Source organism: Chelonoidis abingdonii, chromosome 2, assembly GCF_003597395.2.
Source record: "Chelonoidis abingdonii isolate Lonesome George chromosome 2, CheloAbing_2.0, whole genome shotgun sequence".
In the NCBI taxonomy this organism is placed as follows: Eukaryota; Metazoa; Chordata; order Testudines; family Testudinidae; genus Chelonoidis; species Chelonoidis abingdonii.
In genome coordinates this window covers 9,888,055-9,911,380 of record NC_133770.1, presented here as the reverse complement: position 1 = coordinate 9,911,380, position 23,326 = coordinate 9,888,055, and the positions used below count along the sequence as shown (strand labels likewise).

The 23,326-nt window shown below is 48.3% G+C and overlaps 1 protein-coding gene across 3 annotated transcripts in view; it reads right to left on the bottom strand.

The window, feature by feature from the left end:
• HHATL (hedgehog acyltransferase like) overlaps positions 1-23,326 on the bottom strand; it is a 41,520-nt gene that overhangs the window by 12,433 nt on the left and 5,761 nt on the right. Inside the window, exons 2-6 of one of the 3 annotated variants that reach the window (XM_032772408.2) lie at positions 19,864-20,009; positions 16,960-17,027; positions 16,264-16,377; positions 14,370-14,564; positions 12,446-12,655 (exon numbers count right to left, since the gene is read on the bottom strand). In XM_032772408.2, coding sequence (XP_032628299.1) covers positions 12,446-12,655; positions 14,370-14,564; positions 16,264-16,377; positions 16,960-17,027; positions 19,864-19,969 — 693 coding nt within the window. In that variant the 5' untranslated portion in view covers positions 19,970-20,009. The remainder of the gene's footprint in view (positions 1-12,445; positions 12,656-14,369; positions 14,565-16,263; positions 16,378-16,959; positions 17,028-19,863; positions 20,010-23,326) is intronic. The other 2 variants (XM_032772416.2, XM_032772427.2) reach the window with 2 other exon arrangements.

The window sequence follows — 23,326 nt, the reverse complement described above, 5'->3', positions numbered from 1 at the left end:
TAAATAAATCTGTTAGTCTTTAAGGTGCCACTGGACTCCTCGTTGTTTTTGTGGATACAGACTAACACGGCTAGCCCTCTGATACTTGTGTGCATCAAGCTGCTCTGGCAAGCACAATCCTGGCTGCTCCTCCTGCTGGGGCAGGGTGACTTCACTCTGAACCCTACTTTTTAGAACGGCCATTGCACCATGTGCATATTCCCTGACCGCAGTTTCACTGCCATGCAGTGAGTGTTGTAATAAAAGACAGGAAGGGTGGAAGCCCCGTCACCACAATGGACAAGGCTCTCAGGAATCCAGAGCAGGGGAGAATCCTGTATCAGTTGGGACTGCTCTTTTCCCTCTCTGATTTCAGGGGCTCATTGGTGTGCTTTGCAGTAACAATCATTGCTATTCCTCCCAGTACCAGCATCCTCCCTTGAATATCGGACTATAATAATGTTCCTAGCAAGCATTTAGGATTATGCTGGGGAGATTGACAGCCTTGGCTCTCAGCAGCTCCGTAAAATTGCTGCTGAATAAGAAATCTGCTTATATTCACTACTATTTCTTCATTCCCCATGGAGCAGGAGTTCTCGGAAAGCAATTTGGCTGTGGTTGTAATAGTCCGATCGACAGAAACAGATGATTTCCAAGGATTAAACATTGGCCAGAATTGCTTGTGTATGTTACTCTCGCACAGCCTTTGATATCGGCCTGCAAGCAGCCCCGCTGGCAGGAAATGAAGATGCTTCCAAACATAGGAGCAGAGAAGCCACCGGAGTTTAATCCGGCAGGGATCAGCTGTTACTGGCCGATTATCTTAGCTGTCATTTCTCCCCTCTAACAACGGGTTCTGGAACATTGAGGTCTAAGAGGAAACATCTGTGACGCAGTGCAAGGGGCTTCAGCAAATCACAAGGTTCTCCGCTCAGCTCTCTATTTCTAAAGCCATCCCTATGCAGTGTCCTGGGCTGGGTGTGGGGATGGATGGAACGTCTGACTCAGCATTCCCATGGATACCACTCACAACATCCTTCCAGGCGATTCATCCCAGTACGGGCTGAAGGTCAGCTGCCTTATCTTTGCACTCAGGGGCAGTGCAGAGCCTAGCTGAGAGGAAGGATGGTGCAGTGATTAGGACTTTAGTGTGGGAGATAGCAGACTGGGGTTGATTCCCTGAGCCACCACAAACTTCCAGTCTGACTTTGGACAACTCACTTAGCTGCTCTGTGCCTCAGTTTCCCCTCTAGATAATGGGAATTGTAGCCCTGCCCTGCCTCTCAGTGGTGCTGTGACAGTGCATTAAAGAGTGTGAGGCCAGCAGAGGTAATGGTAATTGTGGCCATATAAGCCCTTTAAATAGATGATCGGTGTGAAGGTGGTAGCAGTGTCTGTGATTCAGGTTGCCCAACGCTTTCTGTGATAAAGACTCTGTTTTTCACTTGCTTTGGGCTGAAATGTGCCACACTGGGCATCTGCCTCAGGCAGAATGATTTTTGGAAAGTTTCAGCTCAAATGGCTCAGCTGTTTCTGAAAATGAGGCTGGGGGGCAGGGAACAGAAATTGGAAATACATTGTTTTGCCTGGGGTTAAAAAATTCCAGCGATCTTTCATTTGAGAAGCTCTAGTGCCTCCCAGCTTTGGAGTGGGCACTAGAAATTTGGCAGGAGCATGACATTTGCCTCAGGAAGGTGCGCTAGGCTGGGGCCATGGGGTTTAGAGTGCGGGAGGGGGCGCTGGGCCGGGGCAGGGGTTTGGGGAGCAGGAAGGGGTGAGGGCTCTGGTTGCGGGTGCAGGCTCTGGGGTGGGGCTGGGGATGAGGGGTTTGGAGTGCAGGAGGGGGCTCCAGGCTTGAGTTTGGGTTTGGGAGGAGGCTCAGGGCTGGGGCAGGGGGCTGTGGTGGCATGAGAGGGTTCAGGGTGTAGGCAGCCCTGACCTCAGGCTCCTGGGAAGTGGCTGGCATGTCTGTCTGGCTCCTAGGTGCAGGTGTGGCCAGGCAGCTCTGTGTGCTGGCCCTGACTTCAGGCACCACCCCTGCAGCTCATATTGGCCATGGTTCCCAGCCAATGGGAGCTGCAGAGCTGGCACTTGGGGTGAGAGGCAGCACATAGAGCCCCCATGACTGCCCCTGCGCTTAGGAGCCAGAAGGAGGTGCTGGGCACTTCCTAGGAGCCACCCAGAGCTGGGCAGGCACCTTGCCTGCCCCTTTGTGGGTGGCCAACTGGACTTTTAAGGCCCAGTCAGCAATGCTGACTGGAGCCACCAGGGTCCTTTTTCGCCCGGGCGTTCTGGTGGAAAACTGGATGCCTGGCAACCCTAGCAGGAACCAGAGTGGGGAGATGGATAGAAGGGAAAAGGGACCGGAGCCAGGGTTGGGAAGATTGGATAGGAGCAGAAGAGGGGAGCGACTGCTTGGACGGGAGGCAGTGGGTGGACACTGATGGAGAGAGGGAAGGAACAGGGAATGGGGGGTTGGATAGGTGCAGAGAGGGAAGGGGGCAGGAGCTCGGGGTGGCGTGGGAACAGAATAGGTACAGAGAGAGGGTACGGCTAGGAGCAATAGTGGAGGAGACAGGAGGCATGGGGGATGGATATGAACAGTGGGGGATAGATTGGAGCCTGGATGGGAGGAAGATAGGAGGAGTGGCGTACCAGGACAGGAGCTGGGGTAGGGTCAATAAGAGCAGAAGGGTAGGGTCAATAAGAGCTCCTGCCCCCTTCCCTCTCTGCACCTATCCAACCCCCCATTCCCTGTTCCTTCCCTCTCTCCATCAGTGTCCACCCACTGCCTCCCGTCCAAGCAGCCGCTCCCCTCTTCTGCTCCTATCCAATCTCCCCAACCCTAGCTCCGGCCTCTTTTCCTTTCTAGCCATCTCCCCACTCTGGTTCCTGCTAGGGTTGCCTGGAGAATCGGATTCTATCCCTGCCGCAATGTCAGCTGTTCTTGTGGCAGTCTCTCCAGAGGCCCAGCTTTCTGCTAACTGTCTCCTTCTGTCCATCTCAAATTAGCTCAGTCCATCAGCCCTTAATCTCCAGGGCTTGCAGTCTTCCTTTGTCTCCCTGTCAGTTTCTCAGAGGCAGCCTGGGATGAGGCTGTGGCCCGTCTGCTATCCCAGACCTTTCTGCCTCCTCATCTCTCTCTGTTGTCCTTCCATTACAGCTGGCATGTTTTCCTTATTGGTCCCAGCTGTGGTGCCTGCCTCCATGATGGGCCGTTCTGGCAGCTGCCCTGGGGTGTAGTCAGATGGTTGCCTGTTGTAAGAGCCTGGAACAGTGGATGTTCCCACAGTGGCACCTGGCAGATCTGCAGAGCCACATTGCTAGAGCACTGTGGAGAGCAGGCACCACAGAACATCCCACCCAAAGTATCCAGAGTGACAGTACCCTGTGGCCCTCTGATTGGCAATGCGCACTGTTTAACCCGGCAGGGGCCCCGGGAAGTTGTCTGGGCAACCATACAGACTTCTGCCCCCGCTGCGACTTCAGATCTTATCTCATCTTTTGATCTCCGGTCTCCGACCCCAGCCTGACGCTGACTCTGACTCTTGCAGGCTGGTACTACCTCTGATCTCTGAACCTGGCCCAATTCTGACTCTTGCTTATTGAACCTGGCTCTAGTAATTCCTCTGACCCCTGCTCATGGACTACCGTCCTTGACCTGTGGACCCCAGCCCAGCTGTGACTGCTAGGCTACACTACCTATCCCTGGGTTCTTTACATCTGTAAGTGGAGAAGATTCTCCTCTCCCTTCTGCCTATGCTCAGTATGGGGTTTGTAAACCTCATTACATCTCCTCCTCCACAAGGCCGAGGCCTGGCCTTGGCTGGCAAAGGAACTTCTCTTGACAGAAAATGGACATTGAGATGCAAGCTTCCTGCTTTCTGTTGTATTGGGACGGCCTCCTCATCTCTGAAGGCTCTGTCCTTTAGAGCTGGGCTTGTTTTCCTTATTGGGCCCATCTGTGGGTGCCTGTCTCCATGATGGGCAGTTGTGGCAGCAGCACTGGCTGCCTGTGAGCAGGGAAAGACTCATCCCCCCGTTCTGCCTGTGCTCAGTGTCAGCTTGGTGAACACCATGACGCTCTGCCAGGGAGTTTTTATGTGATGCTGGGCAAGTCAGCTGGTTGCTAATTACGGGTTCCTCATTTTTGGGGTGCAGAGCCTGATGCAGCTGGCACTACATAGACTCATAGACTTTAAGGTCAGAAGGAACCATTATGATCATCTAGTCTGACCTCCTGCACAACGCAGGCCACAGAATCTCACCCACCCACTCCTGTAACAAACCCCTGACCTATGTCTGAGCTATTGAAGTCTTCAACTTATCCCTTACAAGCGTCGCAGGAACATCTTTCAATGGAGTGTTTTGGATTGGTAAGACCCCTTTGGACACCCCACTTTCTGTTCCCAACAGTTAGCTGGATGGGCTCCCCACTCCAGGAGAGCTGACCCCCAGTCTTCCCTTAAAACCTGATTCACAGGAGAAGGATCTGGCATCTTAAATGCAGATTTTTCAACCTTCTGGGAAAGATCCTCCCTGCAATATGCAGAGGTGCTGAGCGCTCACAGAAGCTGAAGTCAGTGGGAGTTGTGCTTTGAACAAACAGAGTGCAATTTAATGCTAAGCACTCTGAAAACCCAAGCCCTCGCTGTCCCACACTGGGGACCCGAAATTAGTGGAAACTTTTACCTTAATCTATCTGTGCCTCAGTTTCCCCCTCTGTCAAATGGGAATAACAGCCCCCCATCTCATACAAGAGAATTTCATTAATTGAAAAGTGAAGCCTTTAGATATTATAGTGCTGAGTACCATAGCAACACCTCTGGGGAAATGAACAATTCTGTATTCAGTGCCAGCACTGGATGGTATTCAGTAAATAAGACTGTGGGGGGAGGGGGAGAATGGCACACACTGGGTGAACAGAAATATCGAATAGCTACCCACACAGGCTCACCGTCCTGTGAATGGAATGAAGCAGAGTCCTGGGGAGAAAGACTCCAAGGTCTAGTAATATGTAATGATATCTGGTCATGTCATAACACATACACACAAGGAGGCCAGATTGAAGTTACTCCGGCAACCTGAATTCTGGCATTTCCTAACTTTTGCGTGCTTGACTTTGTCCAGGTTGTAATGTTCTTCACACATGATTTTTGGGTGTGTGACAGATACAACGGCTTCCTGTTGACATTCATGCTTCTGCGCACGACCTAGCCTCTTGGGGCCTGAGCCAAAAGCCCCCTGACTTCAATGGACTTTAGATCAGATCCTGAGTGATGGAGTTTAGGAATAAACTGCTCCTGTGGGCTGGTTAGTCCATAATTGTCCCCTTTGGAGTTTCTTGCTCTGAAACAGCTGGCGCTAGCCTCTGTCAGAGACAGGATACAGGGCTAGATGGATCATTCGTCCCAGCCAACCTGGCATTTCATACGTTCCAATGGCTCTTACAGAGACTCCTTGGGTATTTAGATGCCTCCTTATTACCTCAACTTTTTAAAGTTTCCCTTCTTTTAAGAGCTATTTCAATGGGTCCTGACAAATAGACTCACTGTTTAGGGTTTGTGTTAGTGAATATATAATTTCACAAACCCCAATAGGACAGTCATCTCAAATTGAACCTCCTTCTGCTGGTGAAATTACCCCAGGGATGTGTTTGGCCCAAGGTTAAAATAAATGCTTTCCTGAAATGTCTACAGAGTGTTAAATTCTAATATTATTATTGGTTATTTGTATTAGCGTGCTGCCTGGGAACCAGGGTCATGGACCGGGATCCCACTGTGCTGGGTGCTGTACAAAATACAGAGCAAAGAGATGATCCCTGCCTCAGAAAGCTTAGAAATTGCTGTTGATGCTTTTATGCTGACTAGCATTTTCTCCCATGAATAGTCCCACTGAGTCAGCCCTAAAGCCTGTTTTCCATTGGGAAATGTCATTGGTTCCATCTTCCAGCTGAGCCAGCATCAGGACTGGTTGCAGCCCTAACTTAGACAGGATTCCTGCAGCTGACCTTGTGTTCAGCACTGTATTAATTAAGCTGGCATTCAGCAGGTTTAGTTAAAATGGTGGTAAAAGTACCAGATCTTCTAAAATCTTGTCTACACTGGGCTCTCGCAGTTGATATTGCTATTGTTGTTGTTATTCATGTGCACTGCAGTAGCACCTAGAGACTCCAAACAGGGTCAGAGTCCCATTGTGCTAGGCGCTGTACAGACACGTAGTAACGCACAATCCTACCACTGGTGCGGGTGTAACAATGATAGCACCCATGGGAAATTAAAACCCCCTTGTGTACACACATCTTAACCCTGTGAGCTCTTTGGGGGAAGGGACCGAGTCTTTCTTTGATTTTTCTGATGCACCCATCCCATCTTTGGGTATTATGCGACTGTTACTATAATTATTATATTATTACTTGTTATTAACAAGGCACTGTACCAACAATGTTTCAGGGTCCTCCATCCCATAGATGGTGCCATTGGGCAGCCCACTATTTCTGAAAGGGGAAATGGCGGCTGCGGTGGGAGGAGATGTCTTGTGTTTTAAGCATCATCAAAATGTGTCGTCTGGGAGATTCTGGTGGGCTTGGTATTGCCTGGCGGGGAAGTGTTGCGCAGTAGGTCATAAGGGAGAGGATAGTTCAGCTCTGACAAGCTGCAGCTTTTACAGCATCAGGGCCTATAGCAGAGTTTGCCGGGGCTGTCGAAAAGCAGGCTTTGATTCTTTGGGCAGGCAAGGCCCTGAATATTGCCCAATGCAATCTCATTCGTCCGAATGGAGCTGGGGAGACGTGGCATCTCAATGGACCATTCAGTGCAGCAATGCACATCCAAGCCTGGCCCAAGTTTGGATAATGAGGCGGGGTGGGCAGATGGGAGGGTTTCAGAGATGCAAGTTTCTGATGTATTAACGGATCCGGTCCTGAGGTTCTTACTCAGTTTTTGTTCAGGGAAACGTCCATTGCAGTCAATGCACTTTCTAAACATTAGTCAATTCAGCCGCAGAGCATCCCTGAAAGTTCCTAGATGTAAAGGCTCAAAGGGATTGTTAGATGATCTAGGCCAAGGGCTTGTCTACACTTACAATGCTATAGCAGCACAGCTGCGCTGCTGTAGCTGTCAGTGTAGACAGGACAGAGTTTGCCAACAGGAGGGATTCTCCCACAGGAGTAGGCAATCCACCTCCCTGAGAGCCGTAACTAGGTCGACAAAAGAATTTCTCCACTGACCTAGCTCTGTCTACACAGGGACTTAGGTTGGCTTAACTACACTCCTCAGGGTGTGTATTTTTCACACCCCTGAGCGACGCAGTTATGCTGACCTAATTTTCCAGTGTAGACCAAGCCTGAGTTAATTGGTATGACCAGTGCTCCCAATTTACAGGTGGATAAACTGGGAACCAGAGAGGCTAAATGACTGCTCAGAAGTCACAGAGCCAGTTAGGGGCAGAGTCAGGAGCAGGCCTGGTTCTAAGGATGGGCAAGCAGGGCAGTCACCCTGGGCGCCAGCTTCCAGGGCGGGTGCCGAACAGCTACCCCACTTTTCTTTGCCCCCACACCGCCCTGACTGGCCAGCATTTTGTTTTTGTTTTTCTCTGCCACTGTGAGGGGGTGGGGAGTAGGGATGCCAAAAATTTTTTCACCTTGGCCGGCAAAACAGCTGAGGCCGCTCCTGGCCAGAAGTGAGCACTGGAGTCCTGTCACTGTTCCCTGCTCCAACCATGAGCTCCCCTTGCCTCCCCAAAATAGCCCTCAACGACCTGCGATCGTCAATGCTGTAATGAAGTGTGTAACTTGCCACGGCAAGTTCAAAATATAATAAGGACCCTCAGGGCCAGATTTTCAGCAGCCTCCTAATGATAAGGGCAGAGGAATCTGTTGCATGTCCATTTAGAATCGAGGTCTTGCAGGTGCAGCTAGACAGTCTGTGGAAGTTACACTGACCTAGCTTGTTAGACATATATAGGATCTAACTAGCTATGCCTTCTGCAGTTATGTGCTAGTGCAGCTGTGTTTATCTCCTGCTTTATGTTTGGCTTGCTTGTGAATTTCCCGTTATTTTCTCTAATAATCCCTCCTTTTGTTGTTGTTTTTAAAGGCAATACCACTGGACAGGGGCCTTGGGGAGAAGCAACATGAACTCAGAGGAGGCTGCTCCGGAAAGAGGTAGATCTGATCACTCGATCCGGGGTGAAGGGCCACTTCCTCCGTAAATAAAAGGGAGCTGTTGGGCTTAGTGCAGGAAGCACTGGGTGAGATTCTATGCCTTTTGCTATGCAGGAGGTCGGACTAGATGATCTTAATGGTTCCTTTGGGGTTTTGAGCCTGGGAACCAGTCTGCAGGGGATGAAACAAAAAGGCATTGACATACTCCAGCGTGGGTGTGGGCTGAATCTAGAAACATACAGGTCATGAGGTTTGGTGGCACTGAATAATTAAAAGGCTTAATTGCAGCCTGACATGGAATCTCGGACCGACTTCTCTGTGATACCACTGCACAGAGGCAGTAATTCCACTGATATTAGTCAGCCAATTCTGGATTTACCCCCGTGAAAACAAGCGCAGGATGTGGTCCTCTTTGTTGATGTCACATGATATCACATTTTCAATCTTACTTAGAAGAACTTATATGGCAGCAGCTGTGTGGGTTGCAAAGGGTGTTTGACTGGGAGTTCCCCAGGGACAGTAATCAGTGGATGTGTGAGGTTGGCCTGTTGATATCTGGCAGCTGGTGTCATGTCTGCTTTGCTTGCAGGTGAGACAGAACAGACCATAGATGTCAGATGGGCGGAGCATATGCTTTGGGAGGAACACTAGAAATTACTTGGAGAAGTTATTTACTGCACTGTGTGTCACTTATTGGAGACAGATAAGGCCCAGCCCTAAGATGCAAGAGGAGAATCCTCAATTCCTATTGACTTCATTAGCAGATGAGGGTGCAACGAAACCTCTCATCAGCAGGGTTTGAACCCAGAACATGATGCATCAAAACACAGATCTCTACTACCATTGGAGACAAAATATAGCTCCGTTAGCTGGCAGCAACATCAGGCTGTTCTCCTCGATATTGTGTCGCCTTCTAGAGTGAGCTGCAACACCTATTTATGTTACCAGGGCACTCAGCACTTCATAGGAGGGGGTGCAGATGGAGAAAACAGCTAGGTGGCTGGGATTTGGCCACAGTTACATGATGAGGCATAAGGCTGTCTGTAAACAACATGGCCTACACGCACAAGTCCAGAGACCATGTCGTCATTAAGCCATGCCATGATGAATCTGTAAGATCAGCATTCTGGTTTAGTCTCCAAAACTAAAGCGACACCGTCAAGATGCAAGAGCCATTTTTGCCTGCCTTGCTAATACCAATACAGGGTGATAAGAAGGAAGAGTTTCTTTAGCCGTTTATTCTGTTTTATGGCATGTACTTCACTTCTCTTGGGCAATGAGGATACACTAGTCGGTTTCATTTGCTAGTTCTTCTGCCTCAGCACCAATACTGCCACGTTTGCATTTCCATCCCTGCAGGGAAGCATTTACCAGCCCCATGTTTTCACTGAAATCTTTTTGAATTAATTACAAGATTTCTATTTGTGTTAGGTTTTACAGAATGTGTCTGGGTTCAGATACTGAATTTCAGACCTCCACTTGACCTTGTTCCTTTAAAAGAAAATGAAAGGGGGCTGATTAATATTCCATGATCTGCTAGCATGCTTGGCTGTGTTTGTGAGTGAATTTTTTCCTAGCCTTTTTGGAGGAGAAATGGGGGGAAAAAGAACTGGCGTGTCATTTTGTTGCATTGCTAATATTTAGGTTTTGAATCATTTTAAAAGCAGAACTGTGATAGGGAGGGTGAAAATGAACACAGTGCTGCTATGTTGCTTTGTGTTTAAATATCACACACTACACAGATGTCAGCTGGGTTCCTGCACTGAGAGTTCATCATCTCTTTCAGGTTTCAAGACCAAAAATAGGGCAAAAAGAAACAGCATATGCTTGTTCCAAGGATTAACATTTCCACCTTATTTGGTGTCGTATTGAGTTGTGGGTTCTGTTTCTCCTTTTTGAACAGAGTTGAGTATCAGCCAATGACTAGGATGACTGGGTGACTGCACACATTTGGAAGTTCTCCTTGCAAACATAAGTTCTTTGTTGTACCAAGATGTAACACACGTATGTGCATTAGTATATACATAGGTACACACATGTATGTATATACAGACATGGGAGTATGATAGGAGGAGCAGGAGGAACCCATACATTTAGTTGTCAAGCCGCTTCCCAGTATAAAAATTCATTTGTCCGTTTTTATTTATTTATAGATAGATAAATAGCTTGATTTTTCTGAGACTTAGAATATCTACCTCTCCCGTTAACTTCAGTGAGGCTATGGGCACTCAGCACCTCTGAAAATCAGGCCTATATAAAATTTAGCTTTGTGTAGCTCGAAAGCTTGTCTCTCTCACAAACAAAAGTTGGTCCAGTAAAAGATATTACCTCCCCCACCTTGTCTCTCTAGACTGAAATTCTCTCTTATATGAAGGCTCATAATGTCTGTTGACTACAGTAGCTAGAGGGCGATGTGATCATAGAATCATAGAATATCAGGGTTGGAAGGGACCTCAGGAGGTCATCTAGTCCAACCCCCTGCTTAAAGCAGGACCAATCCCCAACTAAATCAGCCCAGCCAGGGCTTTGTCAAGCCTGACCTTAAAAACCTCTAAGGAAGGAGATTCAACCATGTCCCTAGGTAACCCATTCCAGTGCTTCACCACTCTCTGAGTGAAAAAGTTTTTCCTAATATCCAACCTAAACCTCCCCCACTGCAACTTGAGACCATTTCTCCTTGTTCTGTCATTAGGTACCACTGAGAACAGTCTAGATCCATCCTCTTTGGAACCCCCTTCCAGGTAGTTGAAAGCAGCTATCAAATCCCCCCTCATTCTTCTCTTCTGCACACTAAACAATCTCAGTTCCCTCAGCCTCTCCTCATAAGTCATGTGCTCCACTCCCCTAATCATTTTTGTTGCCCTCTGCTGGACTCTTTCCAATTTTTCCACATCCCTCTTGTAGTGTGGAGCCCAAAACTGGACGCAGTACTCCAGATGAGGTCTCACCAATGTCGAATAGAGGGGAATGATCACGTCCCTCGATCTGCTGGCAAAGCCCCTACTTATACAGCCCAAAATGCCGTTAGCCTTCTTGGCAACAAGGGCACACTGTCAACTCATATCCAGCTTCTTGTCCACTGTAACCCCTAGGTCCTTTTCTGCAGAGCTGCTGCCTAGCCATTTGGTCCCTAGTTTGTAACAGTGAATGGGATTCTTCCATCCTAAGTGCAGGACTCTGCACTTGTCCTTGTTGAACCTCATCAGGTTTCTCTTGGCTCAGTCCTCTAATTTGTCAAATTTGTGATCACGTGTCTTAGTCTCCCTAAGCAGGTCTGATGTTCCATCCAGTAGAGGGCAGTGTTGCACATATACATTGTGGGAGGACGGACAGACTTAAAAGATGTGACACACAAGGGACACAAACATATAATGTGTCTAATCCACATTGTGCAGCTGCCACGTGGGCCCCAATGTGTGAGCATGGGCACATGGGGATAACTGCATGTACAAATGGGAATTTGTAGGGGCAGCTAACTATCTGCACACTGCTGAGGACTTTGCAAGTGCAACTTCTGTCTGTCATCTAGGTTGTCATCTGGCTCCCATAGTACCTCAGCTCCTCACAAACAATGAATTTATTCTTGCAACACACCTAGGAATTAAAGAAGAATTATCATCCCCATTTTGAAGATGGGAAACAGACACAGAGAAATTTAGTCTCAAAGTTGCACAGTGAGTCAGTGGCAAAGCCAGGAACTGAACCAAGATCCTAGTCCAATGACTTTACCACAACACATTTCCTCACATATTTTCGGTAGAAACAGCTCAACTGAAAACTTGATCTAGTGGCACTGATTTTTAGGAATAGCTTCTTGTTTTGCATCCGAATTTTGTTCCATCATCTAATTGCAAGTGCAACTGATGTCACCTTGATGTTTAGCCACTGTTTAAAATTTGTGCTGAGCCCGGGCACCTCTGGGCTTGGCAGTTCATAGCCCCATCACCTCTGGGCTTGGCAGTTCATAGCCCCGTCACCTCTGGGCTTGCCGCATCAGAATGTAAAAAAATTGCTTGAGCCCTGGCACCTTTTTTGTCTTGCTTTAAGCAGGGGGTTGGACTAGATGACCTCCTGCGGTCTCGTCCAACCCTAATCTTCTATGATTCTATGCTAAATTAAGCACTATGTCTAGCTACCTGACTTGTGCCCTCAAATCAGGTAAGTGTATGTCTAAATGAAACTGACTGTGCCAGCAACTATTTGTGGGAGTAAAACTACAGGTTCGAAATAGAAGACTGGGCTGAGGACCCCTTTTAAAATCTGCCCCGTAAGATGTAAGGAGGAAAACTGAAAAGCTAGTACCTGAGAGTAGAATCGATCAAAGGTCATGATGGGTCCGAAGAAAAAAAACGGGAGGTAGAAATTATATTTCAGCAGGTCAACGATGGAGTAAATCCCTCCCTTCCTCTCGGAGTTCTCCAGCGCAAAGCTCATGCAGCGCATGATGGTAAAGCCGCTTCCTCCATAAAACAGAACATCTTGAAGATCAAAAGTTCTTGTTACAAATCCATTCTAAACAAAATAGAATAGTTACTATGTCATATGGCTGAAAAGGTCTTCTTCTGTGCAACTGCCTACAGCTGGCATCTCCTACGACCGAGTCTGGCTTCAGATATGAATGACGCTTTACTTTCTGAGAGCGTAGCTGCATAGATTTTAAGACCAGAAAAGTACCATTATGATTATCTAGTCTAACCTCCTGTATAACATGAACCCTTGAACCTCACACACTAATTTCTGCACCAAGCCCATAATTTCCATTGGAGCTATAGCGTATCTTTTCAAGAGACACCCAGTCTAGATGGAAAGACTTGAAGGGATGGAGAACCCATCACCGCCCTAGGTAAGTTATTCCAGTGGTCAATTACCCTCACTACTGAAAAAACTGCCCCTTATTTCTAGTTTGAATGGTCTGGCTCTTACAACCAGAAGGATCACAAAAACTTTAAGCTGAAATTCACCATTGTGCAGGAGTCTAGCACAAGGCCGATGGTGCATATAAGAGCTCACCAGAGCACTGAAGTGGGTGTAGGTTTTGTGCTGGTCTTTGGAACAGGTGTAAATGTCACCCTTATAGAATATCACACACAGGGATGACTTCACCCAGCACTGACCTGCGGCCACCTCTGGGGTGGAATGTGACCACTAGCCAGTCTATACAAATGACTTGAATGGAAAATTGCAGCTGCGAAATTGCAAAGGGGCATTTAGATTGACAGAAAGTAATTACCAGTGGTGGGACTGGGCCAAGGGAGCTCGGACTATCACTTTTATGTCTGCAAACGTGCTACGGGAAATGGATTGAGGTGTAGAAGTGCTGAGAACCCAGAGCTTCTGTTTTCTGTAACGGGAATTGTGGGTGCTCGGCACGTCTGAAAATCAAGCCCTGATGGACTGTGGGTAGGCAAGACTTTGGTTTTAAGCCTTATAATACCTCTGTAAGGCAGAGAAGTATTACTAGTCCTGAGTCAGCAAGCTAATTAAGGAATATGCCTACCAGTAATTTAATATAATAATATCCAGCTCTTCCATAGAGCTTTTCAGCCATAGATCCTGAAGCACCTTACCAATGCGTTCAATACCATTTTAAAAGATGGAGAGACTGAGGCACAAGGAGGGGAAATGATGCACTCAGAGTCACCCAGCTAACTCAGTGCAGAGCCTGAGTCCCAGTCCAGAGCCCTCTGCACCAAGCCTGCGCTGGGGCTATCACTACTTCCATGGGACAGCTCAGGTGCTTAAGTGGGGGATAGCTCAGTGGTTTGAGCATCGGCCTGCTAAACCCAGGGTTGTGAGTTCAGTCCTTGAGAGGGTCACTCAGGGATCTGGGGCAAAATCAGTACTTGGTCCTGCTAGTGAAGGCAGAGGGCTGGACTCCATGACCCTATGGGGTCCCTTCCAGCTCTATGAGATAGGTATATCTCCATATATTATGTTACATTGCTAAACTGAAACAATTATAATCTCCGGGGATGTTGAGGCACAGACAGGCTAAGAGACCTGCCTGAGGCCCCTAGCACATCAGTGGCAGGGCCAGGAATAGAACCCAAGAGTTCTGGTTCCTGCTCTAGCCATTAGAGGATGTGCCTCCATACAGGTGGCTCTTCCTCACCTCAAATGTTTTAGTTTGACATGAGCTATCAAATCATAGGCCCAAATACACCGGGGCATGACCCTGGGAACAAAACCAAGCTGCACCCTGGAAAGAAACCAGCTGCACACGTACCTGCCACGTGCTGAAAGGTTCCAGCCTGAAAGAGGCCAGGCTGCAAAGCCCGGCCGCAAAGCACAACCACCTCTGCTTAGCCAGCGCCACGCTGTAGAGCACAATGCAGTGAGAGAGGACAATCATCAGGTAGGCGCGTCCCATGGTGCCCAGCACGGCCAACATCCCATAGAGCATGTAAACCACAGATCTGTGCTGTGAGAAAAGAGAATTTGCGTCAGGGTGCCCCTTGGGAGTCTAACACCCAGCGCCCATGGGCAACAGAACCCTGCTGCCCACTGCACCGCGGGGGTGCCAGACAGGTACAGGGGGAGCAGGAACAGTTTCATTTACACTAGAGCAGATCAGTGTATGTGGGTTATTATTATTATTTTATTAACATCCAGCCAAGACGGGGGATTTTTCTGCCCCTCTCCTTGTTCACATTAGTCCTCTTAGAATCACATCATCCTGGGAGCTCGTGTTCAGCTGATCATCTAGCAGGACTCCCAGGTTCTTTGGGGCTTTTTCCAGGCATGTGACACCATTCCTAGATGGGTGCCATCTTAGTGTCACTGACATCAGCAGTGACACTCACACTGACTTCAGTGGGGCCAGGATTTCAACCAATAAGTTTCTCTTTCAGGTACTTATCTGCCTCCCATCACCCCGGCACCTCACAATCTTTAATGTCTTAATCCTCACAGCGCCCCAGTGAGGTAGGGAAGTGCTGTTATGCCCACTTCCCAGGTGGGGAACGGAGCCACAGAGAGATGAAAGCCCGGATTGTAAAGGTATTTAGACATCTAACCTGTGTTGCAATCAATGGGAGTTAGGCACCAAAACTCCTTAAAAAATTTGGTCCTAACTGGCTTGCCCAAGGTCTCCTGAGTCGCAGGCTAGTACGCTAACCACTGGACCGTCCCTCCCCTCTGAGTTGCAATAACTGAGCCAGGAGGTCTCAGATTTGTGGAGTTTTTATGACACTTTTTAGAAAAAGAAAACAATGTTAATGAAATGTTCCCCCCCACGCACAAGCAGCTGTAGTAAATAATGAGCAAAGATCCTGCTTTTATGCATCTGCCTGATTAAATGAACGACGGACAAAGAGGTAGAAAACCATCCCCAAAAAGTTTGATTGAAAAAAACAACATTGTCTGAGCCCTTCAGCAGCTCTCTCAGTCACAGCCACTCATGGCCTGATCACAAACACCCAGCAATTGTTAGTTAGTTTTACTATGGTAGTGCCTACGTGACAGACAGTCCCGGCCCTGAAAGGCTTTTAATGGGGCACAGTTGGAAGGACATTCATTGGGGGAGCCCCCTCTCCCATCAAATTCTCAATATACACAGATGGTTTTTATGATATTGTCCAAAAGGCCAAGTATTTAGCTTCCACCATGCCATCATGACTGTGGATTCTCTGTGGCCCAACTGTATTCTTTTGTCTTAGGCCTGGCCTAAACTAGAATATGAGGTCAGCGTAACTACATCACAGATGGAGTGTGAAAAATGCACTCCCCCGAGCGGCGTCATTAAGCCGACCTAATTCCCTATGTAGACAGTGCTAGGTTGACAGAAGAATTCTTCCTTCAACCTACCTCCTTCCTCTCAGGAGAACCCCTCCCGTCAGCATAGGTAGTGTCTACACTGAAGTGCTAATGCGTCGCAGCTGTGCCGCTGTCACATTTTGAGGGTAAACAAGCCCTGAGCCCCACAAGGGCGGGTCAGATCATGAGGCATTTGCAGCCCTTTAAAAAAGTCCCCTAGGTCCAAGGAATGTGCCCTGTGAACAGTGTTTATTGGAATCTTAAATGACGCCATCACCAGTTAAGCAAGGAAAGGGATCTGTGTTTGCCCTGCACTACCATGTGCGCCCCTGTCTAGGCATGTCTGGGGAGTGGCCCTTGCTCACCTGAGGAGCCACCATGGAGCAGATCTTGGCGAACAGGATGTGCCCTGAAAGGGCAAAGATGATGATGTTCCTGAATGAGGTGAACCACATCGCCCACTCAAAGTCAGCTGAGTCCTGTCAGAACAGAGCCATGTCAGCACAGACAAGCCATGGAAAGGCTACTGCAGTCACTCCAAGGCCCCCTAATCTCTGACTTCCTGCTTAGTAACCCTCCACCCCCCTAAGCCTTCAGCTCCCCCAAATGTCCTTCTCTATCAGATAGCACAGATACAGCACCTGTTCCTTCTCGTTGCTGGGTGCCCTCCACTTCCATTGACTTCAACAGGAGTCGAAGGCACTTGGCACCTCACAGGATCATGCCCACAGTTCAAGTTATTTTCATGCCCTTTCTACCGTCTGTTGATTTCAAAGGATGTTAGCTTAGCTCTATCAACCCTGTACGGGCTCTGCTGGGATCACTTGTGTCTATAGGTGCACATAAATGCCGTGCACGCTTGCTGTGTTGCGTAAATAATATATTCCTTAGCGAGTGAACTTTTAATTGATGACACGGTCGTTCCGACAAGCAGCAGAAAGGTTCACACAGGCAAAGCAGAAAGACCCAAGCGGCGGAAAAGTCAGGGCTCTTTTTTTTGTAGCTGGCAACCTTGGTGGTGGTACTTTAAGCAACCAGTGTCCCACTGTTGGGTTACTTACCATTTTCCTGCCGAAGTAATGCCAGCCCGGCTTTATGCCTTGCCGAAAGGCTTTTCTGTTCACATTATCTGCAAAAGAGCAGGTGTTACCTGGGGAGAAACCACTCTGATGCGGAGACTGTCTTCTGTACACAGCCAGAGGCTGCAAAGCGCTTAGGCACGTGCTTCACTTGGAGCACATGCGCAGCTCCCATGGAAGCCACTGCACTGACAATGCAGCATGCGCTCCAGGGCCTTGCTGAGTCAGGGCCTGCGCCTTGATGCTGCAGCACTTCTTCCCCCTGATTGGTCAGCACAGGGGATGAGCCTTGGGGTAAGCAGGGGAGGGGTTTCCCCTGGCTTTGTTGCCTTCTTCTGGTAGATGGGAGGAGAAAGAGCAACAGAGGGGAGAGAAAGCAGCTGAGGTTTTCAATAGTGACCAGCCGTGGGATTTACTGCATGGCTTCTGCTGGAATGAACGTGTAGGGGCAAGGGTGTGGAAGACTGGCGAGGAGTTAAGCGGTGGCCCAAGCATGTGACTGAATGTGAGCGGAAGATGCAGACCGTTCAGTGAACTTTGCCTGATACACCCTGCCAAGATATGGTTTAGTACCGTTCAGCATATTTTTGTCTGTAAACTAGTCAGTTTATATAATATGTACAATTTATGAATGTAGCCAGCTGTTGACCCCGTATAACCCTGAGATAAGTGTGGGGGATATAACATCGCAGAGAACTCCCCTCGGCAGAGTCCTGCCTGGCCAGCTGTCCCGAACGTTCAGAGTCCCCCGCAGCCCCTCCATGTGCCTCAGGGACTCCGCATGCAGCTTGGAGTGTAAGTTCTTCCCTCAGTAAAGGCTTGCTTATTATTCTCGGGCTCATGCTTTCGCCAGTACCTCGCCCCCCCCCTTGCGGGCACAGAACGGGAGTTGTGTAGCTACAGCTCTTCTTTCCCTTTGAAAAATCCCACTCAACCCAAGAAGCCATCTCCACCATCACTCCAGCTCTTTCGAGTTGCCCCCTGAGCACTTAGCGTGAAGTACTTCTGGGGGCTCCCAGACAGCTTCTCTGTTACCGCTTGTCATAACTATAAAGGGAAGGGAACAGCCCTCCTGTGTACAATACTATAAAATCCCTCATGGCCAAAGACACCAAAATCCTTTTACCTGTAAAGGGTTAAGAAGCTCAGGTCACCTGGCTGACACCTGACCCAAAGGACCAATAAGGGGACAAGATACTTTCAAATCTTGGTGGGGGGAAGGCTTTTGTTTGTGCTCTTTGTTTTGGGGGTTGTTCGCTCTTGGGACTAAGAGGGACCAGACATCAATCCAGGCTCTCCAAATCTTTCTGAACAAGTCTCTCATATTTCAAACTTGTAAGTAACAACCAGGCAAGGCCTGTTAGTTTTATCTTTGTTTTTCTCAACTTGTAAATGTTTCTTTTGCTAGAGGGTTTTCCTCCGTTTGCTGTAACTTTGAACCTAAGGCTAGAGGGGGTTCCTCTGGGCTCTTTGAATCTGATTACCCTGTAAAGTTATTTTCCATCCTGATTTTACAGAGATGATTTTTACTTTTTCTATAATTAATTTTTTTCTTTTAAAGAACCTGTTTGATTTTTCATTGTTTTAAGATCCAAAGGTTTTGGATCTATGTTCACCAGGACTAACTGGTGAGGGTATACTCTTGAGCTTGCACAAGAGAGAGGTGTAAGAACTTGTGGGGGGGGAAGGAATTAGTCTCAAATCTGCCCAGGAAAGCGGAGGGGTTGGGGACTTGGGAAATATTTGGGGGAAGGCAGAGTTCTAAGTGGCTCTCCCCTGATTTGGAACACACTTGGTGGTGGCAGCTTATTGCAAACCTAAGCTGGTAAATAAGCTATGGGGGCTTTCATGAGGGTCCTCACATCTGTACCCTAGAGTTCAGAGTGGGGAAGGAACCTTGACATCCCTACAGCCAGCCCATAAGGGACCAATCATGGGAGGTGCTGAGCACCTGCGGCTTCCATGGGATTTGGGAGTGGAGCCACTCTTCTGAAACCTACGGGCCTGATCCAAAGCCCACTGAAGTCATTAGAAAAAGCTTCATTGATTTCAGTGGGCTTAGGGGAAGGTTCTCGGTCAGCTGATTGCATTGCTCCTTGGTCCATCGAGGCAGTATTAGTCTCAGTCATAGCTATGCCCAGTTAACTGTGTGGATTTAGGGTTTAGCTGGAGGGGGCTGGCATGACCACCTTCAGCCTGAAGCCCCCTGTTTATGCTTCAGACAGATACATCATAGGCAGCAGCAGTCCAAGCGTCACCTGCGTCACCCCACCAATGTGCATCAGACTCAACCCAGAATGATCATCCCTACGAGGGTTGTTTGCACTGCTAAAGGAGCCAGAGGAAAGGAGCAAAGACCAAAGAGCCTCCAACCAGGGATTTCTCCAACATCTTGCCCCTGCCCTGTTTGAGGAACCATCATGAGATGATATGCTGTAGATAGGAAGAATTGGGAGCTCTCATAGGGGGAGGGGGACCCAGCCGTCAGCAGTGCCATGGTCTGGTGTTCCATAAAAAGATGTGCTGCATTACTGACGATCAGAGCCCTTGAAGAAAAGGTATCGGCCTGTCTAAGACGTAGACAGAGGGGCTTCGCCACTTCTTTGCGCCTGATGTCGCCATTCACATCTGTGCCTAGTGAGCGTGGAATGGTTCCACTAGGATTGGGCAGCATTTCACATCTACTTTGCTCAGGTGAAAGTGACTCACAAGGTCATTCTTAGCAGAGAATCAAGTCCAAGAGCTTTATACTTATGCTCATAAGAAAAAATATTGCAAATGGTAGAAATTGGCTCCTTCTGAATTCTGGATGGTAAGAATGCCTGTTTGGAATACACCTACCACTTGCACACCCACGGGCTGGCTAGCTTGGATAAGGAAAATTACCTCTCGATGCCTCAAAGATCCCATTTCCACTGTACACCACTGCACAAGTCAGGATCAGAGCGTAGAAACCCAGCTCATAGCTCGGTAACATTGCTTTAATACCCATGTTGGTGGGTTATCACCCCAACAGCCAAGGGTCTCCAGATCTGGCAAAGAAAAAAAGGAAAGGAAAAGTTTGGTGTCCATAGCTGCTCACACCCACACGGTGCGTGGGATCTCATTACACGTGAATGACTTGAAACTGGAGAGCAGGATCCATTTTGTTGTCTTTTGTCTGCAGTGTTCTACCAGGTGATGGGCTCCTTTACCTACCACTCCTGGGCTGGCATATCCTTCTACTACCCTTCCTGAACAAGAAGGGGAAATTCCTCAGCACTGTGATTCCAGCCTGCCTTTATTTTTTGAACACAGTAGCTGCTAAACTCAACAGAAGAATGGTCCATCTATTCCACCCCGTCTCCAGCAGACCATGCGACCACAGAAATCAGAGGGGCTATTTGGTCATGTGTTTGCTCTTTCTGATGGAGCAACGTTGCTCCTTACAGTGCTTGGGCCAGTCTGGTTTTAAATATCCCAGGGGATGGGATTCACCTTATTGTCCGATATGATATCACGACTCTAATGTGCCTCACCACTGCAAAATCCCCTTGCAGTCAGTCACTGCCCATGCCGCCTTCTGCTGGGAGCTAGCGCAGTCAGTGGCACATTGCATTCAGCACCCTAGTGTTGCAGAGCACTTGGCTCTTATCCCTTTTCTCCAAGCCGTGGCTGATCAGCTTAGGCCAGCTTCCTCATCTGGATATGGCCAGATAGTGAGCCACAGCAGAACCCCACCATATGCCGTTGCAAAGTAACAGCCTCTCTGCCATCCCTTCCCAGCTGCTCGGAAGGAGGAGGTCCCCTGTTTTATCTCTCTCCCCCCCCCCCGAGGACTAGCTCTAGCCTCTACTTCATTTACTGGGTGGTACTTTTCATCCCTAGATCTCAGGGCTCTTTGTACTAGAAGGCAGGGATCATCATCCCCCGGCACAGAACCCAGCTCACCCGACTCCCAGTCTAGTGGATAATCCTCTGGACCATGCTGCCTTCTTATATGAGTACTGGGTACTTCTGGGATACAGGCAGAGGGCATGGAACACCTACCTAATGGATGGATATTGTGGGAGCCTTGAATTACATGTACCTCACAGAACCATAGGTTGGGATTCTTTGCCTCAAGAGATTACATTGCTTGGCCTCTGGCCACTTCCTTTCATTTAAACTGTTTCTCCCCTACTCACCTGTATTGGTGCTTTTCCTTGCAGAGGACTTGCCACAATGAAGCTAAAGATCACAAACCCGCAGCTGGGAAATCGTCTAGGCACAGACATTGTTTTCGAAGGCACGTAGGACTGTGTGTGTCCAGGCCCTGCCCTGTGACGATGCCCCTCCCACAGTATGCTGGCACCAGAAGCAGACTGCAGTCCTCCGATCCCCACAGGGGCAGACAGGCATGGAGCGTGAAAGGATCAGAGCTGCAACCTTGGCCAGCACTGGGGATTTTAACTTGGGATCTCCAGAGCCAGGCTCTCTGCTAGAGCTGTAACAGAGTCATCATCCTTTGTGGACTCTGGCACAGATGGGAAACTGTGACTGGCACACGATGGAGGGATCATGCAGGAGAGTCCTAACCTAGGCAGAATTATTGCGCTAAACACTGAAGTCAGGGAGAGCTGTGGGGAGCTTAGCAATTCTTAAAGAAAGGGGCCACTTGTGTAGGGCTAAGGCATGTTTTCTGGTGCCTAATGTTGGCAATCAAATGTGGAAACGTCTGGCCATTCCACTTAGCCTGGGGTTCCCCAGAAATACTCAAGGCAGGATCTGGTGGGTAAAACCCCTCTGAACAGGTCTGAATCTCTTGTCCCAGGCCCTGTGTTTCTCTGTGTCTGTGCAGCATCTAGAAGGATGGGGCCCTGATTTCTGACTGAGGCCTTTGGAAGATGCCATAATAAAAATTAACGAGTCTGGGTAGTTTAAGATGTATCAGGAAACTGGCAGAGAGCTACTATGCTCTGCTACTCCCTTTCCACATCATCAACTGGTTCTGTGCTAGTAAGTCCCATGGCAAGACACTTCCCCATAGGGGGAGGGATAGCTCAGTGGGTTGAGCATTAGCCTGCTAAACCCAGGGTTGTGAGTTCAGCCCTTGTGGGAGCCCCTTAGAGGACTGGGGATTGGTCCTACTTTGAGCAGGGGGTTGGACTGGATACCTCCTGAGGTCCTTTCCAACTGTGATATTCTGTGTGTGTAGCTGATAACCACACAGTATGTTGGATGCTAGATACTGGACACAGCTGGTAGTACATAGTCATGGACAAGAAGCTATTGCCTCACTGGCAGTGTAGTGTGTGTTGACAGCTGTGAACAGTGGTAATGTACTTGGTATCATTGTCAATATACAGGCAATACATGGTTACCAGTGACAATGCGTTATGTGCAGCAGGTCCCTGGTAGTATCCTCTGCGTTGTTAAGCAATTTAGTCTAGGGAAGGAGATGAGAGTTTTTATATGTATCTTGTTATGTTAAACTGGGTCACATTTTTCAGGGATAGACTTAGAGCTTCCAGAGCCATCATGACCAAGTGGGACTCCTGTATGTTGCATTCCCCACTCCCTGTTCTGGGATCAGAGACTGGAACATTTGTATCTAAACGCACCCCTTCCCCATGGCTGATCTACCCAACCCTTGCTTTAAGGCCTGCTAGAGTGGGATCTCGCAGGGCAGGTATGACTGCAATGTGGTTTCCAATGGCTTGGAGAGATTTAGTGACCAGCTTGTAACTGCTCTGAGCATATTTGCTTGTGTCATAAACAGATCGCTAAGGGTTACTGTCTCTTTCACCTGTAAAGGGTTAACAAACAGTGAACCAGAACACCTGACCAGAAGACCAATCAGAAGACAAGACACTTTCAAATCTGGATGGAGGGAAGCTTTTGTGTGTGTTCTTTGTCCTTTGTCCGTGTTCTCTCTGGGTTCTGAGAGGGACCAGACATGTAAGCAGATTCCTCCAATCTTTCTGAAAAAATCTCTTCTGTTCTAATTTTAGTAAGTATCAGGAGAAAGGGGTTTAGTCTTTTGATTGTTTTCTTATTTGCAAATGTGTAGTTTGCTGAAGTATTTTAATTTGTATTGTGCTGGGGGGGAGGTTTTCTCTCTAGTGTCTATGAGCTGAAAGACCCTGTAATATTCCATCTTGAATTTACAGAAATTTCTTACTTTTTCTTTCTTTTATTAAAAGCTTTTCTTTTAAAAGACTAAATGATTTCTTTCCCCTTGTTAAGGCTAAGGAACTGAGTCTGTACTCACTAGGGAATTGGTGGGAGAAGGGAAAGAGAGGGTGGGGGGGGAAAGGTAAATTTCCTATTTGTTTTAGATTCACGGAGCTTGAATCTGTATTGCCTCTGGGTGAGGGGAAGAGGGGAG